Here is a 21,430-nt window from a genome sequence, read left to right on the forward strand (position 1 = left end):
CTGCGAGTTCTTACCTGTTCATGTCTTTCGAAAGACGCTGGCAAAAACTCCATGGAAACACAGGTCTGGCTTTCTATCTGAGTTTCTTTTTAGTACTGCTGTACATGTTATGATATTTTATAAGGTTGTTTACCATATTCTTGAAGCAACTTGAATGTAAATGGCTGCCCTTTTCCTGTGGAATGGAATATCTCAACAGCTTAGTGAAAACCATCATCTACAGGCAGTCCCTCAGCAAACTCTCTGTTCCACACAGTGCTTTGTTTGTATTTCAGTGAATGCAATGTGGAGCAATTGATTCTGTTCCACTGATGTATTATTGTTGTCAGTGTTAAAGAAATTACAGTTGTATATGAGAAGACTAGAGTGTTTGTTATCATTTTATAAAGCCAGAAGAGAAGAATAAGTTAATAGCGATGCTGTTTCAAAGAGTATTTATTTACAAGGTTGTAAAGATCTGAAATTGTACCGTTTTTCTATTCCAAAGCGTGATTGTGTACTGTAATGGCTTATAAATGCATGCATGGAGGTGGCTTTGTTTACTATTATTGTATCTCCCCATAATAGCTTCCAGAGAATCCTGTTTCTGGATAGCTTTGACATGTTTAATTTTAGAATGAAAACCACTACATTATGACCCAATGCACACCGGTAATTCATTGCAGGAGTCTGGTACCATATCTGCATGCTGTTAACACAACAGTTTCAATGCAGGTATATTTTTCAACTCTATGCCCCAAATAAATTGGAAGAAAAAGAAAACAAATGAAAGCCTTAACATTATTTTCTGGAGGATAAAATCTTGTCTTTAGTCGTTCTTCGCTACATCTTTCAGCAGCTGCTGAGCTGCCAAGAAAAAAGTGCTTTGAAATGTATTCCTAGGACTCTTAAATCTGGGAGATGAGATAGCTGTGGTCCAAATGCCATGGCTAGAAATAAAAAAAAAATCCCCTTCTTAGCTGCTGAAGGATCCCCAGTGGTGAGAGATGGAAAGCAAAGGAATCCAGATCAGATCTCTCGGTATGATTAAATGAAAGTGTCACAGTGAAACACTGGGGCTGATAATAGGACAGTGGAGCCAGTTTCAATTGTGGCTTTCCCAGGAGAAGTCGGGAAAAAAATTAATTACCTTGGTCTTGAAATTGTTTATTTTTTCTGTCAGATTATTCTCAGTGACATTTAAGTCTTTCTTATTCTAGCCCTTTGAGGGGCCTTAAGGGGAAAAAAGCCTGTTCTCAAAAGCTGTAGACGGGTTCGGAGGAGAAGGCACGTTGTTAATGGCAGCAGCTATATTTCAGGCAAACGTTAACATTTACAGCATAATAATTAAATAGAAGAACAAACAGTTTCATTGGTGTACATGCACGACAAATAAGAGGAGACTCGCTGGGTATATAGTAACAAAAACATTCCTATAGCCTGGAATATTGATATAGTCTCGGGGTAGGATATGACTTGGAGTTGCCCATACCTGATCTATAAATGTATACAATTGGGTAACGCATAACCAACTGTTACAGTTAAATTACAGTTTTAGATATTTTGCCCTCAACAGTTGAATCAAGTAGTTCATAGGAGCAAAGTACTCAAATTTACAATAAAGGGCCTCATTTGTGTATACCATACTCCTTATTAGCCCTATCCACCTGCTGGACACTAACCAAACTACACCTGCATTCTGTAGGATTTTTAAGATGATGGCACTGGCATTGAACGGGTGGATCGTCCTGGATTTCCATATTGTTTTGAAACTCTGCCTCCTGTATAACTGGGAATATATGTAGGGAGGGAGGAGGGAATGGGATCACCACTATACTGGTATTTCTCTCTTTGATCTCCCGTTACACTACTAGTTGCCTGCTGACAGTTATTGTTGAGTGTTGATCCATTCTTCTTTCATCTGTCGGAAATTAATTTGCTAGAAACAGTTTTAGCTGCTGTCCCACTTGTCCTTTTAAAGTCCAATGGACTTTAACCCTGGCCCTATAATCCATTAACTGCACAGTGCTTATAAATCAATACAAGCTTGCCCATTAAACTAAATCAGTATAAAATCTGTCTGCACATTTTAGTTCTTTGACATTCATTATATTTAGTCTTCCCATTAATGGATGCTTTTTTTTCCAGGTTCTTTTATATAAGTAGCATTATATTGATTTTAACATGGGTTGAAATTTATGTTCTAGGAAAATGGCATGTTGCATTATTGTCAAACTGTTTAATTCTGCGTTTTTTATCCTATGGTCTCTTAGACTGATGGAATCCAAGGTACTGTCTTCTTATCCCGAGAGTGTATACCTTGCATGTAAAATGAGTCCCCTATTCCATACAATGCAACAGTGCCTGGAAATTACTAGGACAGGCTGGTTATATTACCGATATTAAACAACTATTGATCAACTTTAGGTATTTTGATTGCCTAATGGCCAGTTTAAATGAGCAAATAACTGTTGGATGCGGCTTGTCTGTGTGTGCTTCTGTTAGTTTGGTGTGTCTGCTACAGTCTAGAGTAAAACATGTTAGTCATGTAATTACAATGACATGTTAATAAGCATGTAATTACAAAGGAATACTAATTGGAATTGCATTAAGTAAATATTCATTAATGGGATTGGTGTAATACATATTAAAATCCCACCTTAACGCGAATTAAGAGGCATTCTGTCTTCAAGAATATAATAAAAAATGAAAGCTTCTACTGCTAAGGGCACCCCTCTCAACCTCTCCTCACCTCAACCCCCAAAATAGCACCTTCAACACCAGAATACCAGGTCCCAGGTGCATGTTCTGGGGAGTAAACTTGCCCCAAGGGATTCCCCTAAACAGCTTTCAAAGCTGTCTGTTTCTAGGCGGGAGTGCCTAGGATCACAATCCCTTAGCCCCAGCTGCTGTGTCTGCAGTGGACCTGGAAGGAAGGAAGTGCAGCAAAGGCGCCCTCTGCTGTCTGCTGATCAATACTTTTCAAAGACATAGTCAAAGCCTGTAGTCTTTCTGTGACCTGAAACTATGGAAATAGCCGTCTCAGCACTCGCCAGTTGAGCAGAATGAATGCTCACGCTGATGGAAAAACTGCGTGGCAGCAATTACAATCTAAGGCTGGAGGGCTGTCTGAAGCAGCAAGAAAAGGCTGAAATAAAGAAGTATAGACCGCATGCAAATCTACTGCTGATATCTGACATTGGAATTCAATTCTAAATCCTGTAAAGAGATCATTGCAGTAGTAAGATTGTTGTTCAAGTTGTACACTGGTGTTAAAACAATAGGCCAGCTTGGCTCATCTGTCACATACAAAGAAAGTATGTGTTCAATTCTTCCCATTGCTGTTCATCAATAACAACAACACAATTCAATCAATAAAGTCCTGATTAACACCTCAGACCATAAAATGAATTTTTGTTAAGACTCCAAATCTGAAAGCAAGTGTTCACAAACCCTGAGAAAGTGGAATCATTGAACCAACCTCTGATTAAATAAGCCCTTCACTTTGAGAGAGTGTTAATCAACAGCATGGCAAGAAAGGTAGGCTCTAAGTGAAAAATCACAATCGAATCTGAATCTCCAATGGATTTAGAAAGAGAATCTTAGAGCCTGGGGGCAAAGCAACAACAAGGACGGTTACCTTGGGAGAGTAGCCTGGCTTTGGGGGTTTTCAATACTAAAGAGAACTGACCAGCAATCGATAGAGTTCAGAGATTATAGGCCTCAACTGGATATTGACAATAAAACCGTGCTTGGTAACATGTGAAGTTTTGTAATTGCTAATAATTTGTGGCATGCATGTCCTGAGGCATTACTGTCACATGTTAATAGAGGAGCCGTGTTAATATGACAAAAATGTTCGTGAGTTGTTCAAATGACCTTTGAGTTGTTTTCAGTTGAATTTCAGCTAAATCCTTTTGTGAGGAATACATAAATAACAGCAACAGACAGAGGCTCCTGAAACTGGGCATAAATTCTGGGTGTAAACAAATCACCAGGTCATGCCTGCAGTAATTACATGATCGAGAGGGCCAATTTGTGACCAATAACTGTGTCCCGGTATTTAGATGTCTTCCTTCAACTGATTTAGTATCACCCCCAAAGCACTGTCATTTTGTGATCAATTTTAATGTTCTCAATACACATAGTAAGAAATCTTTTTTTTTTTCTTTTCAGTCTACCAGAATATTTGTTTTCTGCACGAAACAGAATATTACATGAACTTGTTAATGGATACATTACAGTGACTCTAGAGGGTGACACAAACCTGATTCCTGGTTTTATTTAATAAATATATTTTTAGATTACTTTTCCTGCTTATTTGTAATGACTGTATATTCCAACCTCCACGTCGAAACCGTCACAACTCTCAAGAGCTTTGCTGTTGAGTAGCCCTCAAACTGTACCAGTGTATTCATGCTGTAGGATACAGTGCCACCATTCCTGTTTTCATCCGAATTTCTCATGTTAAGTAATGGAGACGGAATGAAGGGAGAATACAATACAAGATGACACTTTCTCTGTCTCTCCATGTTTAGTTGCCCAGTCCATTCCGTCCATGTTTTCAGGGACAGGATTGGAATGTGTGTGTGTGGAAGGGTAGGTTGTCAGCCAGTTCAAGGAGGGGATCCTGGGAGACCCAAAGAGTGTCAGCATGCATCTCCAGTCGCTAGCGGGCTGAAACGACCTCACTAGACTTGACTTGAGTTTTAAACTCTGCTGTGTAACGCTTCCCCAGGGTTAGACGGCTGGTATACAGTGGTACAGCATACCCGTACTGCACCCATCAAGTAAACTGTCCTCTGCAGTATTCCAGAGCTCTTGAAAGACTGCGAGTTGAGTTCAACAGAAAACAAAGCATGTTAACCACATTATAAAGACTTCCATGACAAAAGCGTAACAAATCACAGTAAGCATTGTACAGCCAAGAGAGGCAGTGTTAAGTCAAAGCATGAAAACTATGGTAAATGCACAGTATAATCATTAGAAAACTGCAAAATTAACCTGGACATTTTCTGTGAAACTTTTAGAAGGGAGTGTATTTTTCTGTACATTCTCTTCACTTATTCTCTTCACTTAAAAAAACTTTCTAGTCCATATGATTTAAAGCACATAGACATGCAGGCAGGAAGCATTTTCATACCAGTAAAAGCATTGCATTTGTTTCCTCAGTCACTATATAGATCTATCTATCTATCTATATCTAGCTCTGTCTGTATCTCTCTCTCTCTCTCATGTACTACAACATGCATTCCAGTATCAATTTAAAGAAATACTGAGGAGGTTACATGTTGTAGGTCTGTAGCAGTGCACAGAACCGAAGGCTGTAATTGTCCATCAGTACAGCGATGGCCGACACTCGCCTGGTTTCAAACCCTGTCACTTTCTTGGTAGGGAAACTTATGTGATATGAACTTGACCTTCCGGGCTTAGCTGCAAAAAAGATGTACCTTAGTATGAATATATTTACTTAAGAATTAAGAGCCTATGTTTTTTGGCACAGTTGGCAGTGTAATCGCAGACTTCGTGACCCTGGCCTCTTGAAGTCTGGCAGCCAAAGTGTGCCTTCCCTGTTTGAAACACCTGCTGCTGGAATAAGCCAGGTACAGTAGCCACTGTGCGGTCTAGGATCTCAGGTTGTTACCTGGCAGTGGTGACCTTGTAACTCCGTTTGCCTTTTGGTTTCCTTTCAAACTTCAAATGGATCAGTTGAAAGAGCTTCAATTTAGAATACAAACTCTAGCGTGTGAGGGATTTGTCGGGTGAAGCCCTGGCGCTGTAGTGTGCTGTTTGAAACTGTGGTCAGGTTTTTGACTTTCTCTTGTACTGTATATCCAGTGTGGTACAGTGTTTTTGTTATTAGTTTGTTCTTATTTTGCCTTGAAGGTGTTTGATTAAATTGAAATGAACACATTACCATAATCTAACCCAAAATAAACACAAAGAAATATATTTTAAACATACTGAGCCATCTTATGTGATATTGCCAGGCAATAGTGTGTAAGTAAAAGATTTAAAAAAAAAATAATAATAATTCTGTAATAAGATTGGACGTGTTAGAACAGGAAAGTCATGAGAAATATATGAAAGTATGTCAGTGTATGCATGGGAGCCATCAAACCACAATTTCATTCTGTTAAAAAAAGAAAGTTTTGCCTCTGACTCTCCTCTCCTCAGGGTTGTGCCAGCTGCCTGCTGTGCTGCAGTAGATGTGGGCTTACTGATTCAGACAGAGCTGATAGATCTTATTCCATGAGGTACCTCTACAAATAAGACTAACCTTTATTACCTTCTGGCTATATTTGAGCTCAGAGGTCCAGAGGGATTTCTGCAGCGACACAAAGAATTTTATTGTCACCGGCCTGCGGTTATCAAGCTGAATACAATGCTGCAGAACATTCTTCAATGTGTATATATTAGCATTTAAAAAACTTATATATATATATATATATTCACCTTTTAGATGTAGCGTGGAAAAATAAGCTACCGAACCTAAAGCTCAGGGAACACAAAGCCACTTTTTCAGGAACCCTGGCTTGAAACCTGGTTCCAAGGGGCAACTTTGCTGTATCAAACCCCAGATCTCCCCTGGTGTTGCCACTCAGTAGCCTGAAATCTTGTCTCCTAGTCACGAACTGCCTTTGTGATTCCTCAGCTTGAGAAAGTCTTAACATTCAAGTAACATCCTAACGTTTAAGTAACTTGCTTCGTCCTAAAGCTGTCTGTTGCTCTTTGTTCAGGGCGGAGGACGGGGCGGTGGGGGTCATGCAGATGGATTTTGAGGTGGACACCTTCGCTGACCTGTTGGGGAGTAGTTCCATCACGTGGCAGGCAGAGTACCCCAGGACCGGAGCCCGGACCGAGGAGGCAGAGACCGAGATCCACCTTGTACACAAAGACCTGGGCAGCATCATTCCTTTAGCCATGGTGAGAAAACATTTCATAGGAATACTGTCAAACCTGCTGATAATCAGCGGTATTTATACAATGCATCATTTAACATTTTATTGCAGTGTGCATTAATACCCGCAGTATTTGTTCTAGTCTACACTTTGCACAGATCGTTTTTGCAGTGTTTTGGCATTGAATGATGCAGCACTTTAAATGCTTTGCTGTTGTGGTTACTATGATCCTTCTATGCATGTGTTTTTATGTAGCGATCTGGGAGGCCCAAGAGAGTTTTTGATGTGTTCAGACAGTTTTCTACCTGACATGTAAGTTATAGGTGCATAACAGCCTCCCTCCGCTTTGCGTGAATGGAGTAATTAACGCATCCATGTGTAGGCAGAAAGTATAAATAAAAGGGTCTGGCTACAATGGCGTTAACTGAGAGCTGGTTTGAAAAACAGCATTCTGGTTCTTTTCACCAGAGTAAAAAATGTAATGTGACTCTGACAGCAAGTTAGAAAGGAGCTATCACTTATTTCCTATTAGCATCTGTGAAGAAGCCGTGGATTATAATGATGTTGGCTGAAGATGTGTATTCAGGAGAGCTCCTCCATTGTGAATCATAAATGAAGAGCATATACTGTATGAAAATCCATCAAAGTCACATTTCCCTGATTCAGAGATACAAGTTTCTAAAGGCACAACTCCTCTTTAAAACTGAATTTGACACTTCACTTCTCCATAATAAAACTTTGACATGCGCATATCATCATTATGCAGAATTTGACAGGGAAGTGTCTTTCATCGGTTTACATTTGTGAACGGGGGTGAAAACATGGATTTGCATTGGAAAAGAGCTCTTAATACTTTATCCAGCACTTTATACAGTCACTGCTGCTTGGCAGGTTGCCCTTTTAAATGAACTGTAATTTGTGTGTTTTTTTTTAAATGTTCCATGTCCCTGGTTCCTCATTGCCTTGTGTCCAAACATGCGTCATCACCCGCTGTGACCAGCTCAGCTGGCTTTTACAAGCTAACCTCTCTTCTATTACATCCTCTTCGCTTTGAGAACCCTCTGGGCTTTGCAAGGGGTGTGAATTTTGAATCTTGTTATGGTGTGAAGACTGGGAAAATACAGAAGCCCTCTTAACCCCCAACCAGTTTTCTGCGCTAAACTACAATGCTGAAAATGTCATCTACAAGGTTCAGATATCGGTACAGGTTTATGGAGATGGTCGTTAGCTGCTGGCTTATAGTAGTTAACCTTGGTAAATCTGTATGGCAAAGCTGCAATTTTTACCAGTTTTCTCATGGTTAAACCGTGGGTAAACAATAGTTTACCATGGTAGATGTTTTTATTATGCTTTACCATACCTCTCTTTCAATGCTTACCTTTGCTTAACCTTCTATCTCTAGGCTTTCTTAGACTTTTTACGTTTTTTCTGTAGTAAGTTTTTATAAGGGAGTGACATTAGAAAACCTCAAATTCCTTAAGCACACACTATTAAATCCGGGTTTATTTGCTTGTTTTAATGAGGCGTCTAAAAATAAATTATATATATATGTGTGTATATATATGTGTGTATGTATATATATATACATACACTATACGCAATATAGTTGCAATACTCTGTGAATTCCCTGCAGACATTTATTTATGTGTTAATTCTTTTTGTTTGTAAGTAGGGGAGAGGAAGAGACACATGGAGAATCCCTAGTCATGCAAGAGAAATTACAGAAAAAAGTACACATCTCTTTAATGTATATTTTATATATATATATTATATAGATAATTATATATATATATATTATATATATATATATAATATATATTATTTATATTCCCCTTTCTCTAATGTATTCTACAGAGCAGCCAGCCTGAAGGAGTTCTGTCTGCATAAATTAAGGGGGACAGGGGCTTCAAGAGGACTGTGTCGGTGCAAGTCTGGTTAAAACATATTATTGATAGGGCCTTTGGCCCAGCAACAGTGTTAAATTATACAAAAGCTTGTTTAGCTCAACAGCCATGCTGTATTTTTACAACAAATATAGTGGTATTTGGTTTGGGTTCTTTTAATACTGACTTAAGGGAACTGAATCCTACCAAGATTATAATTGTATATTATCAAGTAGAAATGAACAGAGCTAGCTGATTCTGTAATTACAGTGTAGTTGTTATAATTACCTTGATCTATTTAACCTCCCTGTGGTATCCCTCTCATGGAATCATCCCCCTGGCTTCTGGCTTGGTTATTTTCAGAGTTGGAGGCGATTTATTTTGACTTTCTCATTTGTTTAACGTTTTTGCTTGGAAAGGAGCGTTTCTTGGAAAATATAAATGTATGCAATAAATGGAGCAGGTGTAAATCAGTCTTTTATATATCATTTTCTATGTGGCTCCACATCGCTCAGTTTATTCTATACTGTAGTATTCCCATGCTGCTAGAGAAATACCTGCCTGGTAACACTCATTGAAAAAGTTTTAAATTGATGGTTAGTATTAAAAAAAAGTGAGCATTGGTGCCGAGATCATATGGAGGATTAGAAAATTTCACCGGCAACATGTGTGTAGAATGTTAGAACAGGTTAGAAAGCTTAGAAAGCATCACCACCCACACCACCAGACCGTAGCTTATTTTACATGTACAGTATACAAGCCATTTGGAGGTGCTTGTATTTTGTAATACATTGTATTTTGTATTGCTTGTAATTTGGGACTGATACAATTTGTCATAGAAGCAGGGTGTTCCAGGGAGGAAAATAATGGTTCTGTGGGATATTAATGTGTATAGAAAATATCCCATTCTGTGATACACACTAAGGGGGTATCAAGCATTGCTATCATGCATGAACATTCAATGTTGATGGAGTAGTTTCTTCAGCTAAGAGGCCTCTAAACAATCCTTTAACACGGAGAGCTGATGCACTATTGACATTTTCTAAAACACAGCATAAAAAAAAAACTCTTAGTAATTTCTATGTTACGAAGCCAATTGTGTAGCTGCCAGTGAAAAATAAGATGTACCTAATTGTATGCCATCCCGATGTAAAAAGAACTGCTTTACTATTTAATCTATTTGTAGATTCTTCACAAGGGTTTTTCAGTGACTTTGTTTTTTTTCAGTCTTGTTAAAATATATGTATACTGTATATTTGGAATTCAGTTTAAACATGAATAAATGGCTCGTGTGTTAGACAAATGTTGCTTTAATCATTTAATGGATATGAATCATAACCATTTCAATTGTCAATTGTACTGCCTTAGTACAGTCCCTAGTGCATTGCTGTGCACAGCACCAAACCACCATGCAGACTAGCAGAGCAGAGACACAGCTGGCAGATTACATAGGTGTCGGAGAGTTAAGGATCCCTGCATCGTCCTCTCTTGCTTTGCCCTTGCAAGAAGAATGGGGTAAGGCGAGGCCCAGTGGGTATAGCAAAGGTCTAAAATTGTGCAATGCAAAACCATTTTAGAACACGCCCCTATTGTATATACCCTAGCAACAAAACAGTAAATCACAAACGCAGCAATGCTCGTAAAATCTGTAAAAGAATGCTTGTTATAGTCCAAAAAAAGAATGTTGCTAGTGTATTTAGTGATAATAGATTGAAAGAGTTGATACTGTGATACAAACACTGATTTTAAAGACCCTTTAAAGCCTGTTCTTCATGTGTGTCTGGACATTTAGAGAAACCAGTGTTACGTTTTGCTTTTGCATTGCAGATTTTTAGAGCACTCCAGTTGGTACTGCATTTAGTCAAATTCCTACAATCCGTGCTGCATTAACAATAGCATGGACCCCATGGCGTTCTGTAGAATGGCGTGTAAACTATGTGTTCTGTGAGACAGCAGGAACACTGAAACACTGCTATGTGCTCTCCCTCATCAACATCATACTGCTTTACCTGATCTGACGTACTGGTTTACCAATGTCACTTTTCTCTTCTGTAACCCCTCTCCTGCACACAACGGACTTATTTTCTTTTGTTTTTCAGCACTCGTCTTTGTCACATTAAATCACAGGACAAGATGCCTGCAGTCATTCATAGATTTGGTCCTTCATAAATCCAAGACTAGCTGTCATACGAATTGACTGTGGATAAAAAGATTGAATCTCCTTTACAAATAATGTTTTTTTTTCTTTCTAGATGCACTATTAATGCATACTGTTTCTGAATTAATTTTGAGATTCACAATCGATTACTTTTTCATTCATTTAGTAAATAAATTTTAGTTTAAGCAGTTCATTTTTGCATTTGTTGAGTTTACTAATGCTTGCAATAAGTATTCATTCTTTTTTTTTTTTGTTGCATATTTTCCTGGCACGTGTAACCAGGCAGAGACTGGGCAGAACCGATGACCACGCATGCCGCATGCCAGTACCTTAACCACAGAATCCATAACAGCAATGCATCCCACAACACTGCCTGTTACAACTGCATTCTCAAAAGAATCCTTTTGGTGGCCATTTCAAATCCATTTTGAGTGTAAATGAAAGGGTTAAGATTTTTCAATAAACAGACATTTGACATGACAGACATGTTGACCAAGTGAACAGTCAAAAAGGGCGTAAGTGAAACTCTCCTTGATTCATCTATCCGACAATCAAGAGAATAATTGGTCAGATACAGTAATATCATCTGTTCATTTCAATGGTATTCCCTGGAGTAGCATGAAATACATGTAGATTTTCATTAAATAGAGTGGCCCAGCCAGACAATACCAATTTCTGAATCCAATTGAGTTGAAGATGGAGTTTAAATAAAGGAGACGGTCTTTAAGTATTGAGCATAACACCTTGTCACATTGCCATTAGACCAGACGTTCCACCTTGCTGAGGTTGCTCTAAGAGGTCAAATACTTTATTAAACATGCCAAATACCCATGACTGCAGAAACAGTAATACATGATAATTAGAACACATATCACAGGATAATAAATGCATGAACTATCTGCAACAAAGGGCAGAACTGGTTACTGTACATACCCTTGTAAGCTAAACGTGTAGATCACTCGACAACACATGGTTGTAGAGACATCCAAAGCCCCCAATGTGGCGGAGCATAGTGGAGTACTTTAAGCCATATGCCATATGCTTTAAGACATAGCTACTCAAAAATCCAACACCCGAGGATCAGTGTGCTACTCTGCCTGCTTCCCTGTACAGTACGTCAGTCCCCAGCACGATAGGTTGAGTACAATGTTGTACAGTTGATCATTTACTTTACCTTTGGGAGAGGGACCCACTTGCCCTTGATCTCCTGAGTGATCTATTACAGTCTCCATCGCTGACCTTGTTAGGCTCTGGAGATTGCTCATATTTAAAGGCTTCTCTCATTGATATTCTCTAGGGTTAGCAGCTTATTCAATGACCTATTGATTTATCTGTGTTTTTAGATCCGCTCTTCAATCGCATCAGAGGGCTTCTCCGTCCTATGATGTGAGTGTATAGTACCAGCTTTCTGTCTGCCTCCATACGAAATCTCATTGCTTATTCAAGGGGAAGAACACTCTGTAAATTGCAGTCAATTATGAGAGTTTATTTTGCTTCCTTCCTTGGCGTCAGTGCGGCCGTGTTACCCTCATGGTTTACAAATGACTGTTTAATATAAAGATGGGGAGAGCCAACAATCCGATATGAATTGAGGTCAGATTTATTTCTTCTTTATCTGCCACCTTGAGTTAATCAAGGAGTTGCAAGTGGGAAGCTTTGTCTATGTGTTATCTGTAGTCCCAGTTTCTAATAAGAATGTCATCATGAGATCAGGGTAGTGGAGTAAGTGATGGCCTGGGGAAGTTGGATGTGAGCAAGTGGCATGTATTTTGCATGCTTACTTTAGGCAGTATCATGCATGTTTTGTGTTTTGTCTGCAGTAAATGTGTGAGTTATCCGTTATGAAAGTTAACAGGACACTCAAGTTTTTTGTAGTATCGTTCATACTTAAAAAAATAAAGAAAACACCTACCATTTTTGCAAAAGGTTATTTTGTAACCAGTGATGGATGTTACAATTATTTAAAAAAATGCACAGGTCTACGACAAAACCTTCATTCAAACTAGCAAATGAAATGACCTAGTTTTATAAATCATGGTTGGACTTGAAAAAATGAAACCATACCTGGAGATTGAAATTGTTCCTACTCTGTGATTAATCAATCAGCTGCTTTCTTTATTGACTGACACAGTTTAAAGCCAGTAACATGTTTGACTCTGGCGAGATGAAATGACCCAGGAGGTGAAACAGTAACAGGATAGCTGAAAGTAAGACACGAGAGCTTCAACCTAGAACAGTATGGAACCAAAGATCATTTTGAAAAGGAAATGCATGTTCGATATAAAACAGGCTTCTTTTGAAAACGTGATGTTTGAGACCAACATAAAAACGTGTGGGATTATTTGATTAGCTGTAATACCTTTAAAAGTTTATAGAAACAAGTGGGTCTATTTAGCCAAGAGCTTACGTTTGCCCCCGAGTTAATTTTAAATGGAAAAATCCTCTTCACTGTATTTAGGGAAGCCCGGCATATTCTCACCGCAAGCCTTTCCTGATCCTCTTGTCTGATATTAAAGTTTATGAAAATCAGATTCTGAATACATAGCTGAATACATCCCCCAGTATGATATAATCACATGAGACCACAGCGGTTTGAAATCCGTTTAGGCTTCAGTTTATTCAGTAGGTTTTGTGATGGATGTGGCAACAACGTAACGTCAGGGATTACATTAGGCTTTCACTCCAGCGCTTACTCCACTGAGCAAATAACAAACTGACAGTTATAGCATTACAGAGATTAAAGTATTTTACTTCTTATAGAGAAATGTAATATGTTTTAACTGGCTCTAAATTTAATAGCAGATGGGTACGACAGGCCCTGTTATTACAGGTTCAAATGGTTCTGTAATACTGTTATATTGGAAAGTTGACTTTCACTGTCTCACATACAAACACATACCACTGCACACTTTAATACACACACACACACACCAAGGAACGATGCTGCTTGTGCTGGTTGTGATTAACCCAATCATTCAGTTACCGTATGCATGGTTTTGTAGTTACAGGGCACAAACCCATAAATAAAGCAGCTGTTTAATTATCCCTGTGACTTTATCATTATCCATTAAAGATATCTGAAAAAACAAACAAACATTCGAAACACACACTGCCCAAGTACACAATTCAATATACAGTGCTGTCAGACAGTTAGCATTTAGTGGCAAAGTATGGCATCAAAGCAAGTTTCAGGACGGAAGCTTGTTTTATACTGGATACTGTAAACAAACTGGGCTGTCAACAATGTCTACTTCCTGGTAAAAAGAGTATAGAGAAGGCGAAGAGGATCATATAACAGTAAACACAAGACGCTGTTTAAAAACAGTAACCAATACCCACAACTGTATTGGTCTGTAACAGTTAATTTCCTGTGGAGACGGATTGACAGGGACTTATTGACTGATTAAACAGTCATTATGCGAGACCCGTACAGTGAAACAGTGTCAGTAGACAGAGGATGAAAGAGCTGGTACAGAACATGGATACTGACAGACCACACACTGGGAGTCTTTGCCTTGGGGTTCGCAGCGCTATCTGATTTTATAGGTTTATTGATATTGCCGGGGACATGTCTCACTGAATTACACTCCAGCACAGGCTGTGACAGGAACAAGCTCAAAAATGTCTATACAGCAAGCAGATGTCGCCTGATTATTGCACTTCGTAATCGCAAGAATGGAAGCCTGGAAGTCTTATACTCTGGTACAGACCCACAAATCAGATTCCTAAAGAAATTAGCTCCTGCTCTTCTGTTAGCACTGATGGATGCATGACAGTTGTATGACAGTTTTATCTTTAAGTTTCTGCTTGGGAGTGTGAAAGTTCAGCAGCATTGTAGCTTTAGTTTAGTACAAAGCAATACAGAACAGACGAAAAGCTTCTGGGCTAAAGGGTTGATTGTTGCTAGGCTTATTCTATAGACCCTCTCCCTGACCCAAATCTGCTGAGCATCCCCCACCCCCCCCACCCCCAGGTAATAGTGCTGTAGTGAGTTAATAACCATGAAATTAATGTAACTGCATGGGCGTAGTGACACTGCACTGTCGCAACGTGCAGCCAGGTATTACACCTGATTAAGGGCTAAATTCCATTAACTGTTTTACCGAGGGGAATCATTCCGGGAAATGATGGTTCATAGCTAATGTGGAGCAAATTTTAATGTGCATTTAAATAACACATCCCTCCAGTAAAAAAGTTAATTGAATTGGGTGCCTCTGACAGGAGTTGGATAGACAGTCTTGAATAATGCAGTGCTGGCCTAAAAGTACAATTTTTAATCGTGATCCACCTTGAAGTAAGCAGTCTTTTCTTTGTTAACTTAAAACCTATTAACAGATAAAGCTAGTGCATTCTACAGGAATGGCTAAATTCAGAAATACAGCACCATTGGAAATATATAATTACAAATGGATGATGACTAAGTATCCAGTAGCTTTATCACACTGGTTATGAGAAGAAAATCAGAATGGTAGTTCCCAAACTGCAGCTCAAAAAGAAATATTTACCATTCGACCATCACCCGACAAAGCAATGGGTTTATTGTGACACTTACAACTTTTACCTCTGCTTTAGCCTTTGTTAAAACACATTGCTTGATGAGTATTTCAAAGGATTAGGAAGGAGAGTTAGTGGCTGCACAGTAAGTGTGCAAGGGGCAGTTGCAGGGCATTTGTAATCAGGTGGGAAGTGCAAAGAGGAGTGAAGACAAGGGCAATTAATCGTACATCTGAGCTGCAGATCTGCTGTTCTATTACAGTGTTTGAAAATTTGATGCTCACAAATCCTTTCTTTAAAGCCGGTCCCGTGTACTTTGTGTTATAAAACAAAAGACAAAGACCCTTCTTGTGAAAAAAGTTGTGTGATTGTAAGTCTCTTAAGTACTGAATGGCGAAGCGTCTAAAGTTTCGGATGTCGTACAGCTCTGTAAAGGCTTCGACTTCACACCTAGAACACATCCTCTGGGTCTTGGGTTAAGGCTGTAAAGATGCTTTGAGGTGAATGTGTGAATGTGAAAGTGCTGTTCTTTCTGGGCTTCTAGAACATTCCCAATGTGTCTGTGTGCACATGGAAGTGTTGTATAGAAACAGCATATATTAAAAAGTATCTATGGAGCTGGGCAACCATTCACACAGCACTGGCAGTAAAGACAGCTAAACAACCATCAACCCTTCAATGCAGGCCAATATGATCATACTGGGAGGCAATAATATATCTAAAACGATACCCGTTACTTTTTTATTTGGTTGACTTTTTTTTATATAGTTTAGAAGCAGGGCGTTGGTTGTGAAAAGAATATTCGCTTTCACAGAAACATATATACTCCTTGGCAGACTCAGCTTGTGTTTCCACTAAAGGGAGACATAATACCTGATGCTGCCATCTAGTGAGAGGCAAGGATAGTACATATTGCATGTACAATGGAAGTACAACATGATAAATTAGCAGTGTTAAGTGGTAATGGACATTGATTAAGAAAATAATAATATAAAAAGTACACAGTTGTTTTAAACAGGCAATAACTGGTTATAAACCTTGTTTCTATTGTTCTGTAAAAAAAACTAGGTCTTTAATCACATCAGTAAGGATTTTCTACAGAACACGCTAAATGATTAACGTGATAGCGTAATCAAAACCGTATTATGCACGCACCAGGACATAGTGTTGATGTAGCTTGAGGGCTCAGTGAACAGGCTTTTTACCTTCAGTGGGTCACCTATGATGAGCCATTGGCCCTGCAGTGAACTCAATACCCTGGTGTGTGCATGCACCGAGCAGCTTTTAATGGATTTTGTCTCTATTGTTCTTAGCGTGGTGGTTTAACATGTCCAGACATTTATGAAAGAGATGACCTTAATAATGTATACATGTCCACCAAAAAGTTTTCATGCACCTGCTAAACACCAAGAAGGGCGGACAATAGAGTACAACAGCAAGAATACTTTTTATTTAAATAGTGCTTTGATAAACAGTGAATTATAAAGTGCAGATCCCAATAATTGGAAGAACCTTTAGTGGACTTTTAAAGATGGCACCTTTAATGTAATGCCATGATTTCTAAGTCTATTTCTATGATTCCCTCCTCGTTTTAACTGAACGAGAAGTATTTTAAAAATGCACTGTAGAGATATAAAATAGTAAAGAAAAAGCATTCAGCCAATAAAGAACGATGCATGGCTCTTGCAGTGTTCCATCTGATCTAGCAGGACTGTCCTTGGATGCAGGGGCCGAGAGCCCAGATCACAGGTGCATATTTAGACAGGCAGACAGTGGTGCTGCCGTGAGTCTTTAGTGGGATTTAATGCAGAGCACATCACTTCTGCTGACACAATGAGTCTTTTTTTGTTTTAGATCCAAGTCAGAATCTGAAAGAGATGGAGCTTTATACCATAGCACTATCCAGTGTGCCTTGAATATTAACTTCCAGAATAAGAAAACAAGACAGAAGGAGCCAGGGTTGTGTGATAAAGGACATGAGGCAACATTAATTATGCACAGCCTCTAAAGATCCTCATGTCTTCAACTTAAACTCTGCAAATGGAATTAGCCACTTCAGAAACACATTTCTACAGTAATCCTAACATTGTCACTCTTCTTCTGGTAACTTTTATTGCATATATTTCTTTCTAGTGTTTAAAACTTGAGATATGATTGACCTTAACACCCAAGCAACAGTGTGGATACTAGCTGAGTAGTTACAGAAGTGAATTTCAACCAGCAATGAAAAACTCCCTCTTGCCAAGCTGTTTAAAAGTTTTAAATCTACTATTGCTTCCTTTCTCTCATTCCATGGTGTTTGGATCTTGCTACTGTATAAATCTAAATCTGCAAAGCAATGACATATACAGTTTTTTTTTTTCTTTATACAAGATGCAGATTTAGTATGGGTCTCCCTCTTTCAGTGTAAAACATAAAAAAGCATGGCTCCATTAGTTGATCAGTAATACATGGCTTTATAACAAGTCACTCAGACAATGCATACCCGGAACCAATACAGTACCCTGTACAAAAAGATGTACAGTACAATATGGTAAAACAACACAAAACCAATATCGACTCAACTTCTATGTATATAATTCATAATATAAGTCAGAAATCTGTACAGACAGACAGGTGTCATATACCCTCAGATTATAGCATACCAAAGGAAGCCAAGCCATTCTTAAGATGCAAAACTCTACCTGCCCCCAGCAGGGGATAATACATTAATAGTAACTGAAAAGAATGGTAATCGCTTAGTTTTGACGTGTGTTGGTTGCACATTATTTAAGTAGTGTGGAATGGGGTATTCGGCAATGTGTATAGAATATAATGTAGGCTTTGCCTACTTAACTGTTTAATTAAAATTAAATGCTAGTGAACAAAATGGGCCTGGTAATTGAACAACCCTGCATTGCTTTCCAAGACAATGGGGACTTAATCATGCCGGCTTAATTGTCTTAATTATCTGTTTTGCGTAGTCCTAATTGGAAGCTGTGTCCCCGTACTGCAGTGGGATGTTTGGATAGCTAGCCAGCTGATGCTACAGTCACTGTAAAATATGTATGAAGTTTTATGCTCAGAAAGTTTGAAGCCTGACAACAGGGCACCCCTGAAAACAAGATTAACAAATGCAAACTCTAAAGCCATTTCCATGTGCATTCTTGCCCTTCTACTTTGATTTAATGGTAGCAGAAACTGACAAAGTACTTTCATTCTCATAATATGCTCTGAGGCGCGGAGGGATCTATTGAGCGGTCCTGTGTGTATTATTAGTTGGCGAGGATGACGGTGGCTGTTGTCCTACTCTTAATGTCCTGCTCTTAAACTCTTAACGAGGGATCCGAATTATTGACTGAACTGCATGCTCATCTGTTTCCAGGATATTGCATTACACTATTATCATGTTTTAATGGACAGGAGAAGACTGGTTCTATTGAACGGGTGCATGTTTGCTTGTTTATTCAGGACAGAGAGGTTCTGTTTGTAGTGATTTCTTCATTTGCCATGCCCGGTGCCCTCCAATGATAACTCATGGGTTATTAGTAGGTTAATGGACCTGTGTTTCAAGGGCAGTACACCACTCTATTGTTCTACTGTGGCTCCTCCATTTGGCTTCAAACGGTGACCTGACTGTTGTCAAGCTGTCACTGACAGGACGGCAGGCAATGTACTTCTCGCAAACTGAAAGCAATATAGCCAGACCAAAAGCAGGAGACTGCATTTCAACTTCGTTTCTGGGTATGTATGAGTACTCTGTTTAGTACACACAGTGAATCGGACCATTTTAATGATGTAAATAAAGCAGAACAGGTAAAACACACAATATGTGTTGGTGCTGAGAGATACTGCACATATTAAACGTACAGCTGTTTGGGATTATAGTATATTTGGTTTCATGGCAGCTGGACTTTTTATGCCTCCTCAAATTCAAATATCATACTCAAGGATTACCTACTACTGTACGGAACAGACCAATGCAACAGTCAAGCAGCCAAAGGCAAGGTCAAAAGATAAGGCCACATATTTAGCAGGTAATACCCAATGATACAAATGCAAACGTTAACCCTGTTAGTTGAGAGAAGCTACCCAAGTGATAACTACATGACGCATCAAGTGTGAAGTATCATTTTTTAAAGAGATTTTTTGAGTTATATGTATATGCATCCACTTGGAGTTTGACTTTAACAGAATCAGTCTTTCAGCTCTGATTCAGGCTTCTGTTGCTGCGCTGGTAATGGGACCCTTTGTGACGTTTGTTTTTCTAAAAGTCGATATCATGATTTTGAAATTGCAATAAAAATTGAATGGCAGAGAGAGTTTATTTGATATAGATTAAGACGCTACTGGGAAATTGAGAGAGATGTTAATGTCATTGTGACTGTTTGTGCCCTGCAGGACACAGAGATCCTAAACACAGCAGTGCTGACTGGGAAGACAGTGGCTGTCCCTGTGAAGGTGGTGACTGTTGGAGAGGACAGCACCGTGACAGACGTGTCCGACTTTGTGAAGTGCCAGTCGGAGGATGAGGACGTGGTAAAGGTCGGTATATTTGCTACACACTTTGGGGTAGTAAAATGAGTTAAAACTTGATCATTGTTTTAACCTGGGGGACAGAAACCTAGGTAGCAAGGATAAGATTATTCCATCGTACCAAAACTCGTTGAAGCTTTTGTTAATCTAATCAGTGATTTCTTCTTTTAGTGTTAGTGAAGATTTTCTGATTGAGTGTTGCAAATGATTTATAGGTGAAAAGATCCTTTTTGTGGTAGCTTCAAAACTGACAAGAACAAGTACTGTACATACTGTATTGTGTGTAGATTTCACAAGTCCTAAATGTTTTCTGAAAGGTATGTGAACAGTTTTAGTACTATAAAAAAAATAACCAGAGGGACCTACAAAAAAGATAAGCATCTCAAGTTGTTGTATCCTGGGGACTCTGTATACAGCAGGAGAGCTTGAAGATGAATTGGCAAATCAGCAAGCCAAGCAGTCTTTTGCATATCTTCAATCTTTTGTCTTATTAAGCCTGTGAATAGGGAGGGTGAGAAGTTATCCATTCAGGCCTTGCTGCTTTGTCGGGGGGTGGGGGGGAGCAGGTATGATGCCTCTTAGTCCTTAACCCTGGGGGGTCTGACTGTTTCAACGGCAGATAAGATGGTCCCAGTATTAGCCGGACACAGATTGACCAGTTGTAACATACACCGCTGTTAGAGGCCAGACCTATTTATATGGCTGTGTGCACTCCATGCATCTTTGTTCAGGAGTTTCTACGGTCTATATTCTTAAGAGCAGAAATGTATGATCTCTGGCAGTACACCTGAGTTGTGTTTATTGTTAAAAAACATGTTTTTAATAACTGCAACACTGGATGGCAACGTTTTTATTTATTTTTTAATATCAAACGCAAGGATTACCTACTACTGTACAGAACAGATGAATGCAACAGCCAAAGGCAAACTCGAAAGGTCCAAGAAGATTATTTTCATTTACAGGAAAATATTTGATTTGCCATTTTTTGTTTGGGAAGTCAGCGAGCCCTTTTCTATTTGACCGAATGCCATGACCTGTTTCTCCTCCTCCTGCTATTGTGCACAATAACAGGATGTCTTATACTGTTAAAAGGTTCTTTTTCTTTGAGATAATCTTTCCTGTAGTCTCTCTCAGTCAAATCACTACTGATGCAATCCCACACAGTAGGGAAGCATGAGTTGTGTGTCAAATCAGGGAGAGACTTGGAGGAGCATCACTCACAATGTGAATAAGGAAATGAATACATGAATAAATACTCACACAGAAATCTTGTTGGTTGTAAGATGTAAACCGACATTATCTCTTTGGGGTGGCAAAGGGGCTGTTAAACCAACAGCAAATGATGTTTAGCCTGAATAATTAATTGCTCCAGCTCATAATGTATTCATTATTTGGAAATCAGTTTAGGCAAAACAAACAAATAAATAAATAAGTCCTGTAATTTTTAGACTGTTGAACAGAATCCTTATTGTGTGAGCATTTCTTGGAAGTGTTTCTTG

The 21,430-nt window shown here is 38.9% G+C and overlaps 1 protein-coding gene across 1 annotated transcript in view; it reads left to right on the plus strand.

The window, feature by feature from the left end:
* The window catches only part of LOC121300355 (transmembrane protein 132C-like), a 113,693-nt gene that overhangs the window by 76,406 nt on the left and 15,857 nt on the right, over positions 1-21,430 (plus strand). The window contains exons 4-5 of the mRNA XM_041228916.1: positions 6,720-6,906; positions 19,797-19,940. Of these exons, the coding sequence (XP_041084850.1) occupies positions 6,720-6,906; positions 19,797-19,940 (331 nt within the window). The remainder of the gene's footprint in view (positions 1-6,719; positions 6,907-19,796; positions 19,941-21,430) is intronic.

The sequence above is a fragment of the Polyodon spathula genome, chromosome 25 (genome assembly GCF_017654505.1).
Source record: "Polyodon spathula isolate WHYD16114869_AA chromosome 25, ASM1765450v1, whole genome shotgun sequence".
Classification (NCBI taxonomy): domain Eukaryota; kingdom Metazoa; phylum Chordata; class Actinopteri; order Acipenseriformes; family Polyodontidae; genus Polyodon; species Polyodon spathula.